Source organism: Neofelis nebulosa, chromosome 16, assembly GCF_028018385.1.
Source record: "Neofelis nebulosa isolate mNeoNeb1 chromosome 16, mNeoNeb1.pri, whole genome shotgun sequence".
Taxonomy (NCBI): Eukaryota; Metazoa; Chordata; class Mammalia; order Carnivora; family Felidae; genus Neofelis; species Neofelis nebulosa.
The window spans coordinates 39616094-39629997 of NC_080797.1; the positions used below are offsets into that span (position 1 = coordinate 39616094).

Consider the following 13904-nt stretch of genomic DNA (forward strand, 5'->3'; position numbering starts at 1 on the left):
GCAAGAGCACATTCCTTTGATTGGCACAAGCCATTCCTGACAATGGATCCGCGATGACAGGGGCTGCTCTGGCAATCAGGAAGTGTGTGTGTGTGTGCGCGTGTGTGTGTGTGTGTGTGTGTGTGTTGTGGGGGAGGGATGTACTAGATGTGATCAAAGACTGGCCCTCTTCAAAGAACAGCATATGGGATCTCAAATCGTGAAGACAGACTTCGAGGGTGAGGCAGGGGCATTTATCATTTCTACAGGAGACATCCCTCGACAATGAACATGTTCGGCGCAGATGTAACGGGGGGTGTCACTACCTTTACTGTCTCCCATCTAAGAATCTTAAGTAGAGCCTGATTGGAGGGGTGGAGGAGGTGGGGGAGGAGAAAGGTCTGCATTACCCTCTGGGGTGAGTGCTGGGCGGGTATACACTGGATGCATTTTATCTCAGGCGGCACAATACTCCGGGGGTTGGAGGTTTGGGCGCAGCCGCAGGGCCGGGAAGGCAGTGGGTGCAAGCCACCAGCTGCAGGGCAGGGGAAGGCTCGCAGGAGGACCGGTGCAAACCTCCCTCGGCCCGCTAACCCAGGCAACCCCAGCCTCCCCTCGGGCCTCGGGGCGAGCGGGCTCTCTGCAAAACTGGAGCCCGGCCCGGGTCCGGGAGCGAGGCGGCGAAGGAGCAGGAGCGGGCGCCCCCGGCCCGAGCTCGCGGCCGGAGGAGCGCAGCGCCCCGGGCCTCCCCGCCGGATGGGGGCTGCTCCGGCCTAGCGCACGCAGCTGCCTCGGCGAAGGGTTAACCCGGCGCCCGAGCCCCGGCCGGCCCGGCGGGCGGCGGAGAGGAAGGGCTGCTGCAAGGGGCGCAGCCGCGACTGTGGCGTGTGCGTGGGGGGCAGGGGCCCCTACTCACCCTGGCCGGCCGCCTCCGCCTCCGCCGCCCCGACCGCCGCCTCGGCGGTCCATCCTGCGGCGGGGGCCCTGTAGCCGCGGCGCTCGAGTAACAACCGCCGGCCGGGCCGGCCCCTCCCCCCCGCCCAACGTCTGTCCTCAGGGCCGCTCCGCAGACCCGGCCTCGGCCGCCGCCGCCGCCGCCGCCGCCGCCGCCGCAGCGCTACGTGGCCGCCGCTCCGACGTCTCGCGACTCCCTTCCGAGCGCGCGAGGGCGAGCGGGGCCGGCGGGGCGGGCGGCGCGCGGGGAGGGAGGCAGGGGAGGGGGTGTGCGTGTGTGGTTGTGTGTGCGGAGCCGGGGGCAGGGAGGGAGGGCGAGCGGCGGCGAGAGCGCGCGCGCGCCCGCGGCCCCGTCCCTCGCCCGCCCCCCCGCCCAACGGGGAGCCGACACCTCCCTCCGCCCGCCCCCCTGGCATCCCGGCCGCTGGGCGCGGCGGCGCGCATGCGCAGCCCCCTCGGGCCGGCCCCGGCGCACCTTTTCTCCCCGCTGCCACAATGTGAGCGCCCCGCCGCCCAGATAACCGCCGGCTCCCGCTCCACCCCCGCCCTCCCCCACTCCGCCCACTGCCGAGCGCCCAGGTAAAGGCGTGGACTGCGCGTGCGCGCCGCCCTCCCGGGGTCTGGGGGCGTGGTTGCTGAAAGGAAGCCAAGTCGCAGAGTGGGAGGGAGCTTGGGGCAGAGGGTGGGAGCCTCCCTGAAGTAGGGGCGGGTGAGGATTCAGGGGAAGGTAAAGTGAAGAAGGGGGACCAAAGTAGGAAAGCGGGCCCAAGGGAGACTCGGAAGTAAGAGAGCCCTTGGCTTATGAAATTAAAAAAAAAAAAAAAAATCTTGACTGCGGCCTCTGTTCCTGGAGGGTAGGTAGTGTGAGTGACAGAGGACAGAAATAAAGCAGGTAAAAATATAAGCAGTAGTGGTCGTTCACTAGATAGATGGGACAGCTAGTAAACACTGGAGAAATTTAGAGATTGCCGGAGTGGTCAGAAACACCAACTTAGAGCCACGTTTGTTCTGCGGCCAGGAATAGGGAAGGGGATGCATGTGTGCTTGAGGCATAGAACTGCTATAAGAAAGGAGCCCTCCATTGAAAGGATTACAGCATTATGACTAATTAGCTATTAATCATTAATATAATTAATGGTACTATTAGCTAACAAGGTAGCATTTATCCAAGTTCAGAGCCAAGAGCGGGTGATCATAATTACAAGTGCTTGGAGTACAGAGAGGGGGAGTAAAGCAGGTGAGGCGAAGGCCTAAGGAGGAGAGGACCCAAGAGGGCAGCTTGGAGGGGGAGGTTGACCTTTCCCCACCATAAACCAAACCCCCCTGACGTTTCCCAAATCTTACCTCCATTGGAACTCCTCATCCTCCTTCCGTTATTAAAAGCACGCTTAACAAATGTCCTGGCATTAAGACCTACCTCTCTATACATTTTCAACATGGTGCAGCTACTTCGCGCCAAAATAGCCACCCGCGCCCCTCAAAACTAGTCCTACAGCAAGTGAAAGGACCCGAATCTGGCATAGGGTTAGGGAAGAGATTGAAACTTGACACACAAGGCCTAGCTCTGTCCTTGGGCCCTTCTGAAAACAGGTTTTTTTTTATTACACTTGGACTCCACACTCCAGAGAGTGTAATTTGGCACCTTTGGGTCGTGTTCCTCAGTAGTGAGTGGACACGAAAAAATGATGTCCTAATTCAGCAGGTAGAGAGAAAATCTTCAGGGCAGAGCAGGAGGAAATAACCATGCGTTAAACTTAGGGGCACCTGGTTGGCTCAGTCGGTGGAGCGTGCGACTCTTGATCTCGGGTTGTCAGTTCAAGCCCCGTGCTGGGTGTGCAGATTACTTAAAAAAAGAAAATCTTAAAAAAAAAAAAAAAAAAAGGAAGACTCAGATTTAATGTAAACAAGAACTTGGCATCCATGGGGGGTGGTGAGCCCAGAATATCTGACTGGGATGTCTAGTTTTGCTTTCTAGGACATTTGATCAATGCCCTACTCTGCCGATCAGGGCAATCCAGCTTGGAAGAGGGAAGTGCAGAGCAAAGGCTAGAGAGGTAACCGTCCAAGCTTCTATGACTCTCCACTCACAGGCCAACCCTCTGAAGGGCTCCTAGTAGTTAGAATAGTCATATTATTACTTTCTATTTGAGGAGTGCTTTATGGTTTCTGCAGAGAGGTTACGTCCATTATCTCATCAGATCTTCCAACAATCCTGTGAGGCAGGCAAGACAGGAATTATTCCCAGTGAAGGAAATTTGGGCCAAGGAATGTTTAATGGCTCAGTCAATCACTCACCCCAGAAAACAATGGAGGGTTTGACTCCGAAAAACTGCTACATGTTCCTGTGGAGTAAACACAGGTAGCCTTGGCAAGTGAGAGAGAATAATTTTAATATTCAATTCTACATTTGCATCTCCTTTATTTCACATTTCCTTCCCCCACCCCCCTTTTTTCAATCCAGGACCCTAGGACTCGTCCCCGTGTATTCGAGGCCTTGGTGACTGGTACTTTGGAAGGCGTTGGGTCTTGGGCTAGCAAGGAGATCCCGGTTTCTCTGCTGTCCCTTAACTTTTCCCTTTCATGCATCGACCCACAGAAGAGGGCTACCGGCCAGTGTCCTCAGGGCTCAACATGTCACAAGAAGGAGCATTTGCTCTCAGCCAGACTCCCTCATTCCATGCCTCCCTTCTTCAGCTGCTGGCATTGTAGCTCAGCAGGCATTACAGACAACATTTAGCACCTACATCTGGCCTTACTGGAAGATCAGGCTTCTTTCACCCTGGTTTCCTGGCCTTGGATAGTCCGTCACTAATTTCTTCATTAAGAGAGTGGACAAAGGCAAACCGTAAGAGACTCTTAAAAACTGAAAGTAGGGGCGCCTGGGTGGCTCAGTCGCTTAAGCGTCCGACTTCAGCCAGGTCACGATCTCGCGGTCCGTGAGTTCGAGCCCCGCGTCAGGCTCTGGGCTGATGGCTCGGAGCCTGGAGCCTGTTTCCGATTCTGTGTCTCCCTCTCTCTCTGCCCCTCCCCCGTTCATGCTCTGTCTCTCTCTGTCCCAAAAATAAATTAAAAAACGTTGAAAAAAAATTAAAAAAAAAAAACAACTGAAAGTAGGGGCGCCTGGGTGGCTCAGTCGGTTGGGCGGCCGGCTTCGGCTCAGGTCATGATCTTGCGGTCCGTGAGTTCTAGCCCCGTGTCAGGCTCTGTGCTGACAGCTCAGAGCCTGGAGCCTGCTTCGTATTCTGTGTCTCCCTCTCTCTCTGACCCTCCCTTGTTCATGCTCTGTCTCTCCCTGTCTCAAAAATGAATAAACATTAAAAAAAAAAAACTGAAAGTAAACTGAGGGTTGATGGGGGGTGAGAAGGAGGGGAAAGTGGGCGATGGGCCTTGAGGAGGGCACCTGTGCAGATGAGCACTGGGTGTTGTATGGAAACCAACGTGACAATAAATTTCATCTTAAAAAAAAGAAGTATTGAATCAATCCTGTATACCTGAAACTAACATAACATTGTATACCAATTATACTTCCATAATAAAATAAATTAGGAATAAAAAAAAAAAGAGAGTGGGAGAGTGGACAAAACCCAGTACAAGCCACTAAAAAAACAAAAACAAAAACAAAAAAAAAGTTTAGTATACACACACACACACACACACACACACACAGGAATATTAGCCATAAAAGCAGATGAGATCTTGCCACTTGCAATAAACAAGGATGGATCTGGAGGGCACTATGCTAAGTGAACTAAGAGAAAGACAAATACCATATGCTGTCACGTAGAAGTGGAATCTACAAAGCAAAACAATGAATTGACCAAGCAAAAGCAGAATCAGACCTACGAAGGCACAGAACACAGTGGTGGTGGCCAGAGCGGAAAAAAGTGTGCCGTTGGGCGAAAGGGAAGGAGGGGAGTGGGAGATGCAGGTTTCCTGTCCCGGGATGAATATATCGCAGGAATGAAAGGCGCAGCATAGAGAATCGTATAGTTAACGATACGGTAATAGCATTATATGGTGGCGGGTGGTGACCACGCTGGAGGTGAGCCCAGCATACGGTAGAGGCTGAATCCCTGTCGTGGCACTGAAAGGAACGTGGCGTTGCATGTCGACTCTACTCCGACGATAAATAAACAATAAAAAGTTTTAGTATGAAGTTCTGCACACTTTGACGGTTCTACCAGACTTGGAACCGGGGGCCTGGTCATAGTCCCTTAGATTCTCATTCTCGTGGTGCTGCAACCCTCGCTCAATCCTTTCACCTATTAGATTTCGTAAAAGCCTACAAATAGGCTTTGTAACAGCTGGCGTTACCTGGTTCTTACGAGTCTTCCAGATGTGATGCCCGGAATTCTATTCTAGAAAGTTGACTTTGTTCGTTAATATCTTACAATGCCCTTCCTTTGCTAAGAAGCACTATCCAGTTCCTATCTCGAAGCCCTCGGTACAAGAAGCTGCCCCCTTTACAGAATGGATAAAGCTGGCCCGGGCTCTCCTTTTTTTACTCACTTTTTCTCGTATCTCCAAGTGATGGTGTTTAGAGACAAGTCAGAAAGCTGGGCTTTTGCGTTTCTGCCATAAGGCTTGCGTGTGTATGAGGTGTCGCGCACAGGTCTGTGTTTATGTCCAATCTTACAGGGATGTGAGCCAAGGGCACTTTCACTCGGTGCCCCCTCCCCTCCCCCCACCCCTACTTGTTTTAAAAAGGTAAGCTAGGGGCACCTGGGGGGCTCAGTCGGTTAAGTGTCCGACTTCGGCTCAGGTCATGATCTTGCAGTTCGTGAGTTCGAGCCCTGCATCGGGCTCTGTGCTGACAGCTTAGAGCCTGGAGCCTGGTTCAAATTCTGTGTCTCCCTCTCTCTCTCTGCTCCTCCCCGGCTCATGCTCTGTCTCTCTCTCCTTTAAAAATAAATTTAAAAAAAATATTAAAAAAAAAAAAGGTAAGCTAAAGGCCAGGGTGTCCTAGAAGAAGAAGAGAGGATACCCTCAAAGGCCAGACCCACGAATACATTTGTTTTGCGTTGGGGGCAGAGATGAGGGAAGCTATGGGGATGGTCAGTGTCCCTTCGGTCAAAGCTTGGTTTCCGGCTGCAACATGGCCTTGGGTCATCATCTGGCTTACAGTCCCCCCACCCCCCGAAGCCATGGTCTCTGTACATGAAAATGCATTTTATAATTTTTTTAAAAATGTGACATGTGTTCATGTTCATGTGACAATTTCTACAAATCTGTAGTCTACATCACATCGTTTCATCCTTCCCTCGTCGTTGGCAGGTAGGAAGGGCAGAAAATGCTGTTTTCATTTTTTTTTTTTTTTTTCCAACAGCAAATAAAAACGAGGCCTGGATTTGAAGCGCCACACGGCCAGAGCTACAATGTGGGTCTCCAGGATTCAAGTCCGGGACTTCTCTGTGATACTGCGCTGCAGCCCTTTGCTGGATACCCTACAAAGCAAAACGGACAGATGTGGTCTCTGCTCTCTGGAAGTTTGGCCTCAGATGGACAATTCTGGCAAACATAAAAGGACAAAGTGATTACAGTCAACCCGCATCTGCCAATAAATAAATGAGTTAAATCGATAAGGAAAGCCATGTTTACCTGCTCTATTAATATTGTTGGGGGGCGCCTGGGTGGCTCAGTCGGTTAAGTGGGCGACTTTGGCTCAGGTCATGATCGTGCGGTCCGTGAGTTCGAGCCCCGCGTTGGGCTCTGTGCTGACAGCTCGGAGCCTGGAGCCTGCTTCAGGTTCTGTGTCTCCCTCTCTCTGACCCTCCCCTGTTCATGCTGTGTCTCTCCCTGTCTCAAAAATAAATAAACGTTAAAAAAAAATATTGTTGGTCCCCCCCCCCCCATTTATTAGTAGAGAAGGTAAAGAGGACATTGTTAATGAGGCTCAGGTCTTAGGCCAGTCCCCTCTTTGCCTACTTGCTTTGTATATGGAAAAATACTGTGGGTGTTTCCACACTGTTTCCCCTCTTTGTCCTCAACATTGTATCAACTTTCTGTGAACATCTACCAAGTGTCACCCAAGGTGGGAATCAAGAACCATCATGAAATCACGTCTGCCCTTGAGCAACGTCTTCAACCATTTTCCTAAAGCTAACTGCTGTCCAAGCTTCGATGCACCCCACCTCCACCATCTCTGCTGAGAGGAAAAGGACAGATCAACTCCGTGGCCGTCCTATTGTCACAGGGCCTGAGATTCATCCTTATCCACGCAAGACGGCCAGTTAGGACAGTGCAGCAGTGGGCTTGGAATTTGAGGGACATTGGTATCAGAGAAGCGAGGCCAGGCCCCACCTACAACAGCTCAGTTCCTGTGTATCCTGAGCAAAGGCAGAGGCGACCCTAGCGTTAGGGAACAACGTGGACAGCTGAGGGCAGGGATCCAGCAGGAGAACATCCTCCTATCTCCAACAGTTAGTAGCAGCCGGCTTCCTCCCCTGGGGGTTCTGCCTGGAGGACTATCTCCAGCAGAGTGATCTAAGGCAGTTAGGTCCAAATTGTGTTAGAGTCTTTAAAGAGGCTCACAGATTCTTTTAGGCAGCACGCTTAATTGTTGTCTGTAATTGATGTGACATATGCCTTGGAGGCACGCACTGAGGTCCAACTGAAAGTGATAGGTTGGTTTTTTTTTGTTTGTTTGTTTGTTTGTTTAAATTGGAATTAATTAATTAAAGAAGGCAGCTGTCCTGGGCTGTGAGTTAGTGCCAAACTCCGTAACCCTAAACCAGCCAACCCACCCAACCGGCCTCACCACCTGAGGAACAATCCTGAGGTTCTCACGGAGGTGGGTTGGGAGACCCAGGACTCAGTGCAGAAGCAGAAAGGGAGGGCTGCAACGGGGAAGTTGGGAGGGGGTGGTGGTCAGGGGACGCTCTCTTAACTTTCCTAACACCCCAGAATCTTGGCTCTTGAGAACTGTTGGGAACCATAGAAGTGTGTTGGGAGCTAGGAAATTGCAGGAAAGGGAAGGCAAGGTCCAAGGAGGTTTGTGAGATTTGGGGGCGCGGCAGTCAAAGGGCAAGAGGATGCTTGGGGCTCGGGTGTGGGGGGGGGGGAATGTGAGGGGGAACTGTTGGCAGGAACCAAGCAAGACAGACCTGCTCGGGTAAGGACCACGGAGATTGGGGGTGGAGAGGACCCTGTGGGTGGAGCTCACAGGAGGTGGAGCCCGGATGTGGGGGCGGGAGCAGGGCGCCTGGGGCCTCTGGCATTCAGAGGAGGTATTAATTAACCCCCTGACCTGAGGTGGTGAGCAAAGCCACGGCAGCTTTTCATATGAGTCGAGCTAATAACAATAATAACAATAATAATAACAATTAACGGATAATGAGACCTTATCTGCAGCAAGTTGTTCCTAGAGCTTTGTAGGCATTAAGTCATTAATTCCCCCGGCCCCTCGGGCCACCTTTTTCTGGAAGTAACGCGGGTGCAAGAGGACGCAGACGATCTTGGGCAGTGAGGCCCGCTGCTGGTGGCTGGGAGGGTTGGTTCATTTACGGAGGGAGAACAGGCAAGGTTCTTTAAGGTTTCATAAACTGTTATACGCTGTTGCATTTCTTTACAAGTGATGTTTAAACGGGATGAGTAGGGGAATGTAGAAATCGGTCACCACAGATGCCCGAACAACTTTGATGCGGAAGCTCCAGTCCCCCCCCCCCCCCCCAAAGAGCACCAGGTTGAACAATGTGCTACAGTGGAGAGTGACCTGGGGGTGACCAGGAAGTGACTTGGAAGTGAACAGCGACCATCTGTGAAGCCCTAGCTAGTGGCAAGGCTGAGCGTCTGCTGCAAACAAGGTAAATCGGAGGACTTCAGACCGAGGAGGGGAATTTAGAGTGAGGACTCAAGTCAAGTAAGAGGAGGAGGATTATTCTACGTTGCGGAAATCACGTGGGATGGAACCTGGGCGCCAAAAGCCTTGAGCAAACCTGAGTGCCATCCGTGACCAGCTTTGTAGATTTCAACTGTTGTTTCACGTTGTTTGTGTGTTTCCCATAACAGCGAGCACCACAGATTTTATGCACCCAATGCAATGACAAGCTTTCGATCGCATCCCATAGATGGTTAGAGTCCTCGTGGTTATCCTAGTCAAGATCAAAGATAAGGATATAGAGCATGCAATGTATGGCACATTAAAAAAACTTTTTTTAATGTTTATTTTTTAGAGAGAGACACACACAGTGCGAGCAGGGGAGGGGCAGAGAGAGAGAGGGAGACACAGAATCCAAAGCAGGCTCCAGGCTCTGAGCCATCAGCACAGACCCAGCATGGGGCTCGAACTCATGGACCATGAGATCATGACTTAAGCTGAAGTCCGACGCTTAACCAACTGAGCCACCCAGGCGCCCCCACCTTTTTAAACAAAAAATTTAATGTTTATTTTTGAGAGAGAGAGACAGAGTGTGAGCAGGACACAGAAGCACGTTTTAAACACAAAAAATCTCAAGTTATTTAAGCAAGGTATCCTGGGGGTCCTTCCGTCATGGAGTGGTAGGATGATTCTCCCCACTAATTATTAATAAAGGCGACACATGAGATCCAGAGCAGGTGCTGAGCTTGTCTGAATCTCAGCATCGAGCGGCAGAAGAATTTGTGTCACAGTTCATGACAGTGAAATGAGAGGCACCAGACCTCACGATTCTGACCCTTGCCAGCCCTCCAGAACCACAGCCTTCCTTCCCTTCCCTGTGTCACTACAGAAAAAGTCACCGGTAAGAAGATACTAGAACTTTCAGGACTTAAATACCAATCCATCTTGTAGATTGTATCAAAGAACATACAGTAAAGTGTTCTGTGGTGACCTTGGGAACAGAATGTTCTGGTTAATAAGGTAATCTGGTTAACAGAGTAGTACTAAATATATAGTACTGAATACTAAAATTCTTCACTGTTTATCTGAAATTCAGATTAGCTGCTTGTCTTCTCTTTTGCCTGGCAACGCTACTTGTAGGTAAACTACTAGGAGATTCATATGCACTCTTCTGGAGTTCCTTAGAGAAGAAAACAAGGAGAGAGATACTTTGAGATCACTTCAGGTTTATTGGTACAAGGAAATGGGGACAGAGAAGATGGCCGAAGATGTGTTAAGGAATCATAGGGGATACTGAGGAACACACTCATCGTCATACTGGGTACATGGGAAAAATGTCACCAAGCCTTTGGCCCCACATCAAACTAACTGCCTATTTCAGGGATCTCAGAGAATCAAGCTTAACCTCCATCCCTCGTTTTTTTTTTTAAGTTTATTCATGTTGAGAGAGTGTGTGTGTGCATGGGAGGGGCAGAGAGAGGGAGAGGGGCAGAGAGAGAAGGAAAGAGAATCCCAAGCAGGCTCTGCGCTGTCAGTGCAAGGAGCCTGATGCGGGGCTTGAACTCATGAACCACGAGATCGTGACCTGAGCCAAAACCAAGAGTCAGACGCTTAACTGACTGAGCCACCCAGGTGCCCCAATCCCTCATGTCTTTATGCCAACAGAGAGGAGGCAGGCAAATGCTCACGGAGCAACGTGCCATTCGGAGGCACATGCATGTTTCCTCTGGGCCAGAGAACCCCCTGGTGCTTGGATACCTCCTTCCCTATCATACTGATGGTCGTGGGGAAATGGGTCTCCTGGGAAGCTAGGTTTTGTCCTTCATGGCATCAACTGTGACTGGCCTTTTCTTGACCAGGTTGCTATTTTTAGCAGTTACTAAGCACCAAGATGTTCCCAATGTATTGAGTGCTTTCCACGGTCCTGAGTGTTCCGCTTCTATAATCCCATAAAGCCCTTCCAACTACCCTTTGGGGTGGCTAGTCCCATTGTACAGATGAGAAAACCAAGGCAGAGAGACTTGAAGTAGAAAATGGTGTACTCAGGGTGGAACCCAGGTAGCTAGACTCCTAAGCCTGCTGCTTTAACCAACACCTTAATTCGGTCACACCAACTTTCTACTCAGAATTCTTCCATGGTTTCTATGGTAAGCAGCACAATGCCCCCCCCCCCCCAGAGATGTTCATATTCTCAAGATGTCCACACCCTGATTCCTGGAACCTGTGACTATTTTGCCCTACCTGGCAAAGGGAACTCAGCAGATGGGATTAAGTTAAGGATCCTGAGATGCAGATTTTATCCTGGATTATCTGGTGGGTCCAGTGTTATCACGAAGGTCCTTAGAAGAGAGACACAGGGGCTTTAGTGTCAGAGAGGGAGATGCGATGTGAACAAGGGCCAGAATGATGCGAGCGCTAGCTCTGGAGATGGGAGAGAGACGGGAACCAAGGAGCGTGGGCAGCCTCCAGAAATGAGTAGGCAGAGAACTGATCTCCTGAGAGCCTCCAGAAGGAACATACGTAACCTGCCAACCCTTTGATTTTTGGCCCAGCGAAACCTCTGACCTCCAGAACTGTAGGATAATAAATCCGGGTGGTTTTAAGCCACTCAACTGGTGGTAACTTGTTATGGCAGCAGTAAAAAAACCCGAATTCAGCTCCCCGTTACTTAAAGGGAAAACTGAACTGCTCTGCAGGGCATTCGAGGGCTTGGGGGTATCTGCCCGGCGGCCCCCCCGCTGCCTGCCATGCTTTGCATACTGAACTTCTCCAGGATCCTCAATGGGCCGTGCCCTCTCTTACTCCCGTGCATTTGCACATGCTCTTTCTTCTCCCCGGAACACCGTCTCCTCACCTGTTTGCCTGGCAAAGTCCTCATCCTTTCGTCTCAGCTCAACAATACTTGGTCTGTGAAGCCTGACTAGGTTCCTTTCCTGCATCTCATATGTGCTCCTGTTAAAGGACCTGTCTGTTCCCTCTCTGACTATAAGCTGCTTGAGGGCATGGGGCGTCTCTTTGATCTCCCTTTGCCCCCAGCATAGTCCCCGACTCGACTCGTGAAATAAAGGTCTCCAGAGACTAGAGCTCTTGTCCTGACTTGTGCCCTGGATGTGATACAGCCCTTCCAGCCCCACCTCTCCTTCGATAACAAACATGGGGAAGGGAGGAATCATCTTTTCCCTTCCCTTCCCTTCCCTTCCCTTCCCTTCCCTAGTGAGAGACGAAGACAAAGGAAATCAGGCAGTGTTTCAAGTTCAAAGAAGAAAAAGGTGGGGGCGCCCTGGGTGGCTCAGTCGGTCAAGCCAGCCCCTGACTTCAGATCAGGTCCTGATCTCACGGCTTGTGGGTTCGAGCCCCGCACGGGGCTCCACACTGATCCTACGGAGCCTTGCTTGGGATTCTCTCTCTCTGCCCCTCCCCGACTCGTGCTTTCTCTCTCTCAAAATAAGCTTTTTAAAAAAGGAGAAAAAGGCACAAATCAAAGTTTTGTAACAGTGCAGTTTATGTCCACAGTGTACAATATTCTTTTTTTTTTTTACCGTTTATTCAGTTTTGAGAGAGAGAGAGAGAGAGAGAGCGAGCATGAGTGGGGGAGGGGCAGGGAGAGAGGAAGACACAGAATCCAAAGCGGGCTCCAGGCTCCGAGCTGTCAGCACAGAGCCCGACGCGGGGCTCGAACTCACAAACCATGAGATCACGACCTGAGCTGAAATTGGGCGCTTAACCGACTGAGCCACCCAGGCGCCCCTCCCTACAGTGTACAATATTCTTCAGGTCTTGGTTTCTTCAGCTGGGAAATGGGTCTAGAGACAAGCTACACAGAAACAGGAGCTGTGGTGGCTTCGAACCCTGTTGTATCCCCTCATGCCTAGCACCGCTCTTTCCTCTTAAGTGAATTCCTGGGTGTTGGTGCCGAAGATCTTGGGGGAGACTTTCCATAGTCTTCGATTCATGTCTTCTAATAGGCACACCGATGCTAGGTATCGTCTTGAGCAAAGGTTTCCCCACAGTCGTGCATTCATGTAACTGAGTTCCAGAATACTGAGTCAGATGTCAGCTGTGCCTTTTGAGACTCCAAACTCACCCGAGGGCTCTCCCATGGACACATCAGACACAGAGTTTCTTTCCAGTAGGATTTTAGGAATTTTCTGATGTTGTAGAAGATGGTTACCCCACCCAAATAAAGGCTTATTCACATTCATTGCACATATGAATTTTGTCCCCTGTGTGAATTCTCTGATGTTTAATGAGAAGCGAAAGGCCACTGGAGCTCTCAGTAAAGGCTTATTACATGCCCAGTACTCAGTGTTCGGAGGGAGCCCAAAATGTAAGGAACAGCCTCTGCCCTCTAGAAGTTTACAACCTGGTTACAGAGACAAGAGTCGTGGACATGAAACGGTGGGGGAGCACGAGACGTTGTGTAATCACACCAAGCTGCATAGTTCAATGGCATTAAGTGAGAATTCAGAGAAAGAGGCATTCAACCAGAGATTAACTAGATGGGAAAGGTGACGGGAAGGCTGCCAGGCTTTGGCTCAACCTGAAAGGATGATAGGGCTGAGGCCGGAAGACAGGAGAGGAAGGTGTTCAGGATGTGGCTGCAGAGGGATAAAGACGCCCTTGTAGAGGAACTCACTGGTTTAGATTCTGGAGGAGAGAGGGGGAGTGGGGGAAGAAGGGAAGGAAGGAAGGAAGGAGGGAGGGAAGAAGGGAGGGAGGGAAGGAAGGAAGGAGGGAAGGAAGGGAGGGAGGGAGGAAGGAAGGAAGAAGGGAGGGAAGGAAGGAAGGAAGGAGGGAGGGAGGGAGGGAGGGAGGAGGGAAGGAAGGAAGGAAGGAAGGAAGGAAGGAGGGAGGGAAGGAAGGAAGGAGGGAAGGAGGGAGGGAGGGAAGGAGGGAGGAAGGAAGGGAGGGAGGGAGGAAGGAAGGAGGGAAGGAGGGAGGGAAGGAAGGGTGGGAGGGAGGGAGGAGGGAAGGAAGGAAGGAAGAAAGAAAGGAAGGAGGGAAGGAAGGGAGGGGGGAGGAAGGAAGGAGGGAAGGAGGGAGGGAAGGAAGGGTGAGAGGGAAGGAAGGAAGGAAGGAAGGAAGGAAGGAAGGAAAGAAGAAGGGAGGGAAGGAAGGAGGGAAGGAAGGGAGGGAGGGAGGAAGGAAGGAGGGA

General features: G+C 51.3%; 2 protein-coding genes across 3 annotated transcripts in view; one reads left to right on the forward strand and one right to left on the reverse strand.

The window, feature by feature from the left end:
- The window catches only part of ZNF652 (zinc finger protein 652), a 56100-nt gene extending 55067 nt beyond the window's left edge, over positions 1-1033 (reverse strand). The window contains exon 1 of one of the 2 annotated variants that reach the window (XM_058705760.1): positions 896-1033. The gene's annotated coding sequence lies outside the window, so the exon portion shown is untranslated. Of the gene's footprint in view, positions 1-389; positions 629-895 lie in introns of those variants that run through there. The other variant, XM_058705761.1, reaches the window with a different exon arrangement.
- LOC131496972 (collagen alpha-1(I) chain-like) lies at positions 265-3799 on the forward strand. Its single transcript, XM_058702843.1, has 3 exons — positions 265-285; positions 578-1512; positions 3395-3799. Exons 1-3 carry the CDS (start codon positions 265-267, stop codon positions 3432-3434), a joined length of 996 nt encoding a protein of 331 aa, XP_058558826.1. The 3' UTR covers positions 3435-3799.
- Positions 3800-13904: the final 10105 nt, after the last annotated feature.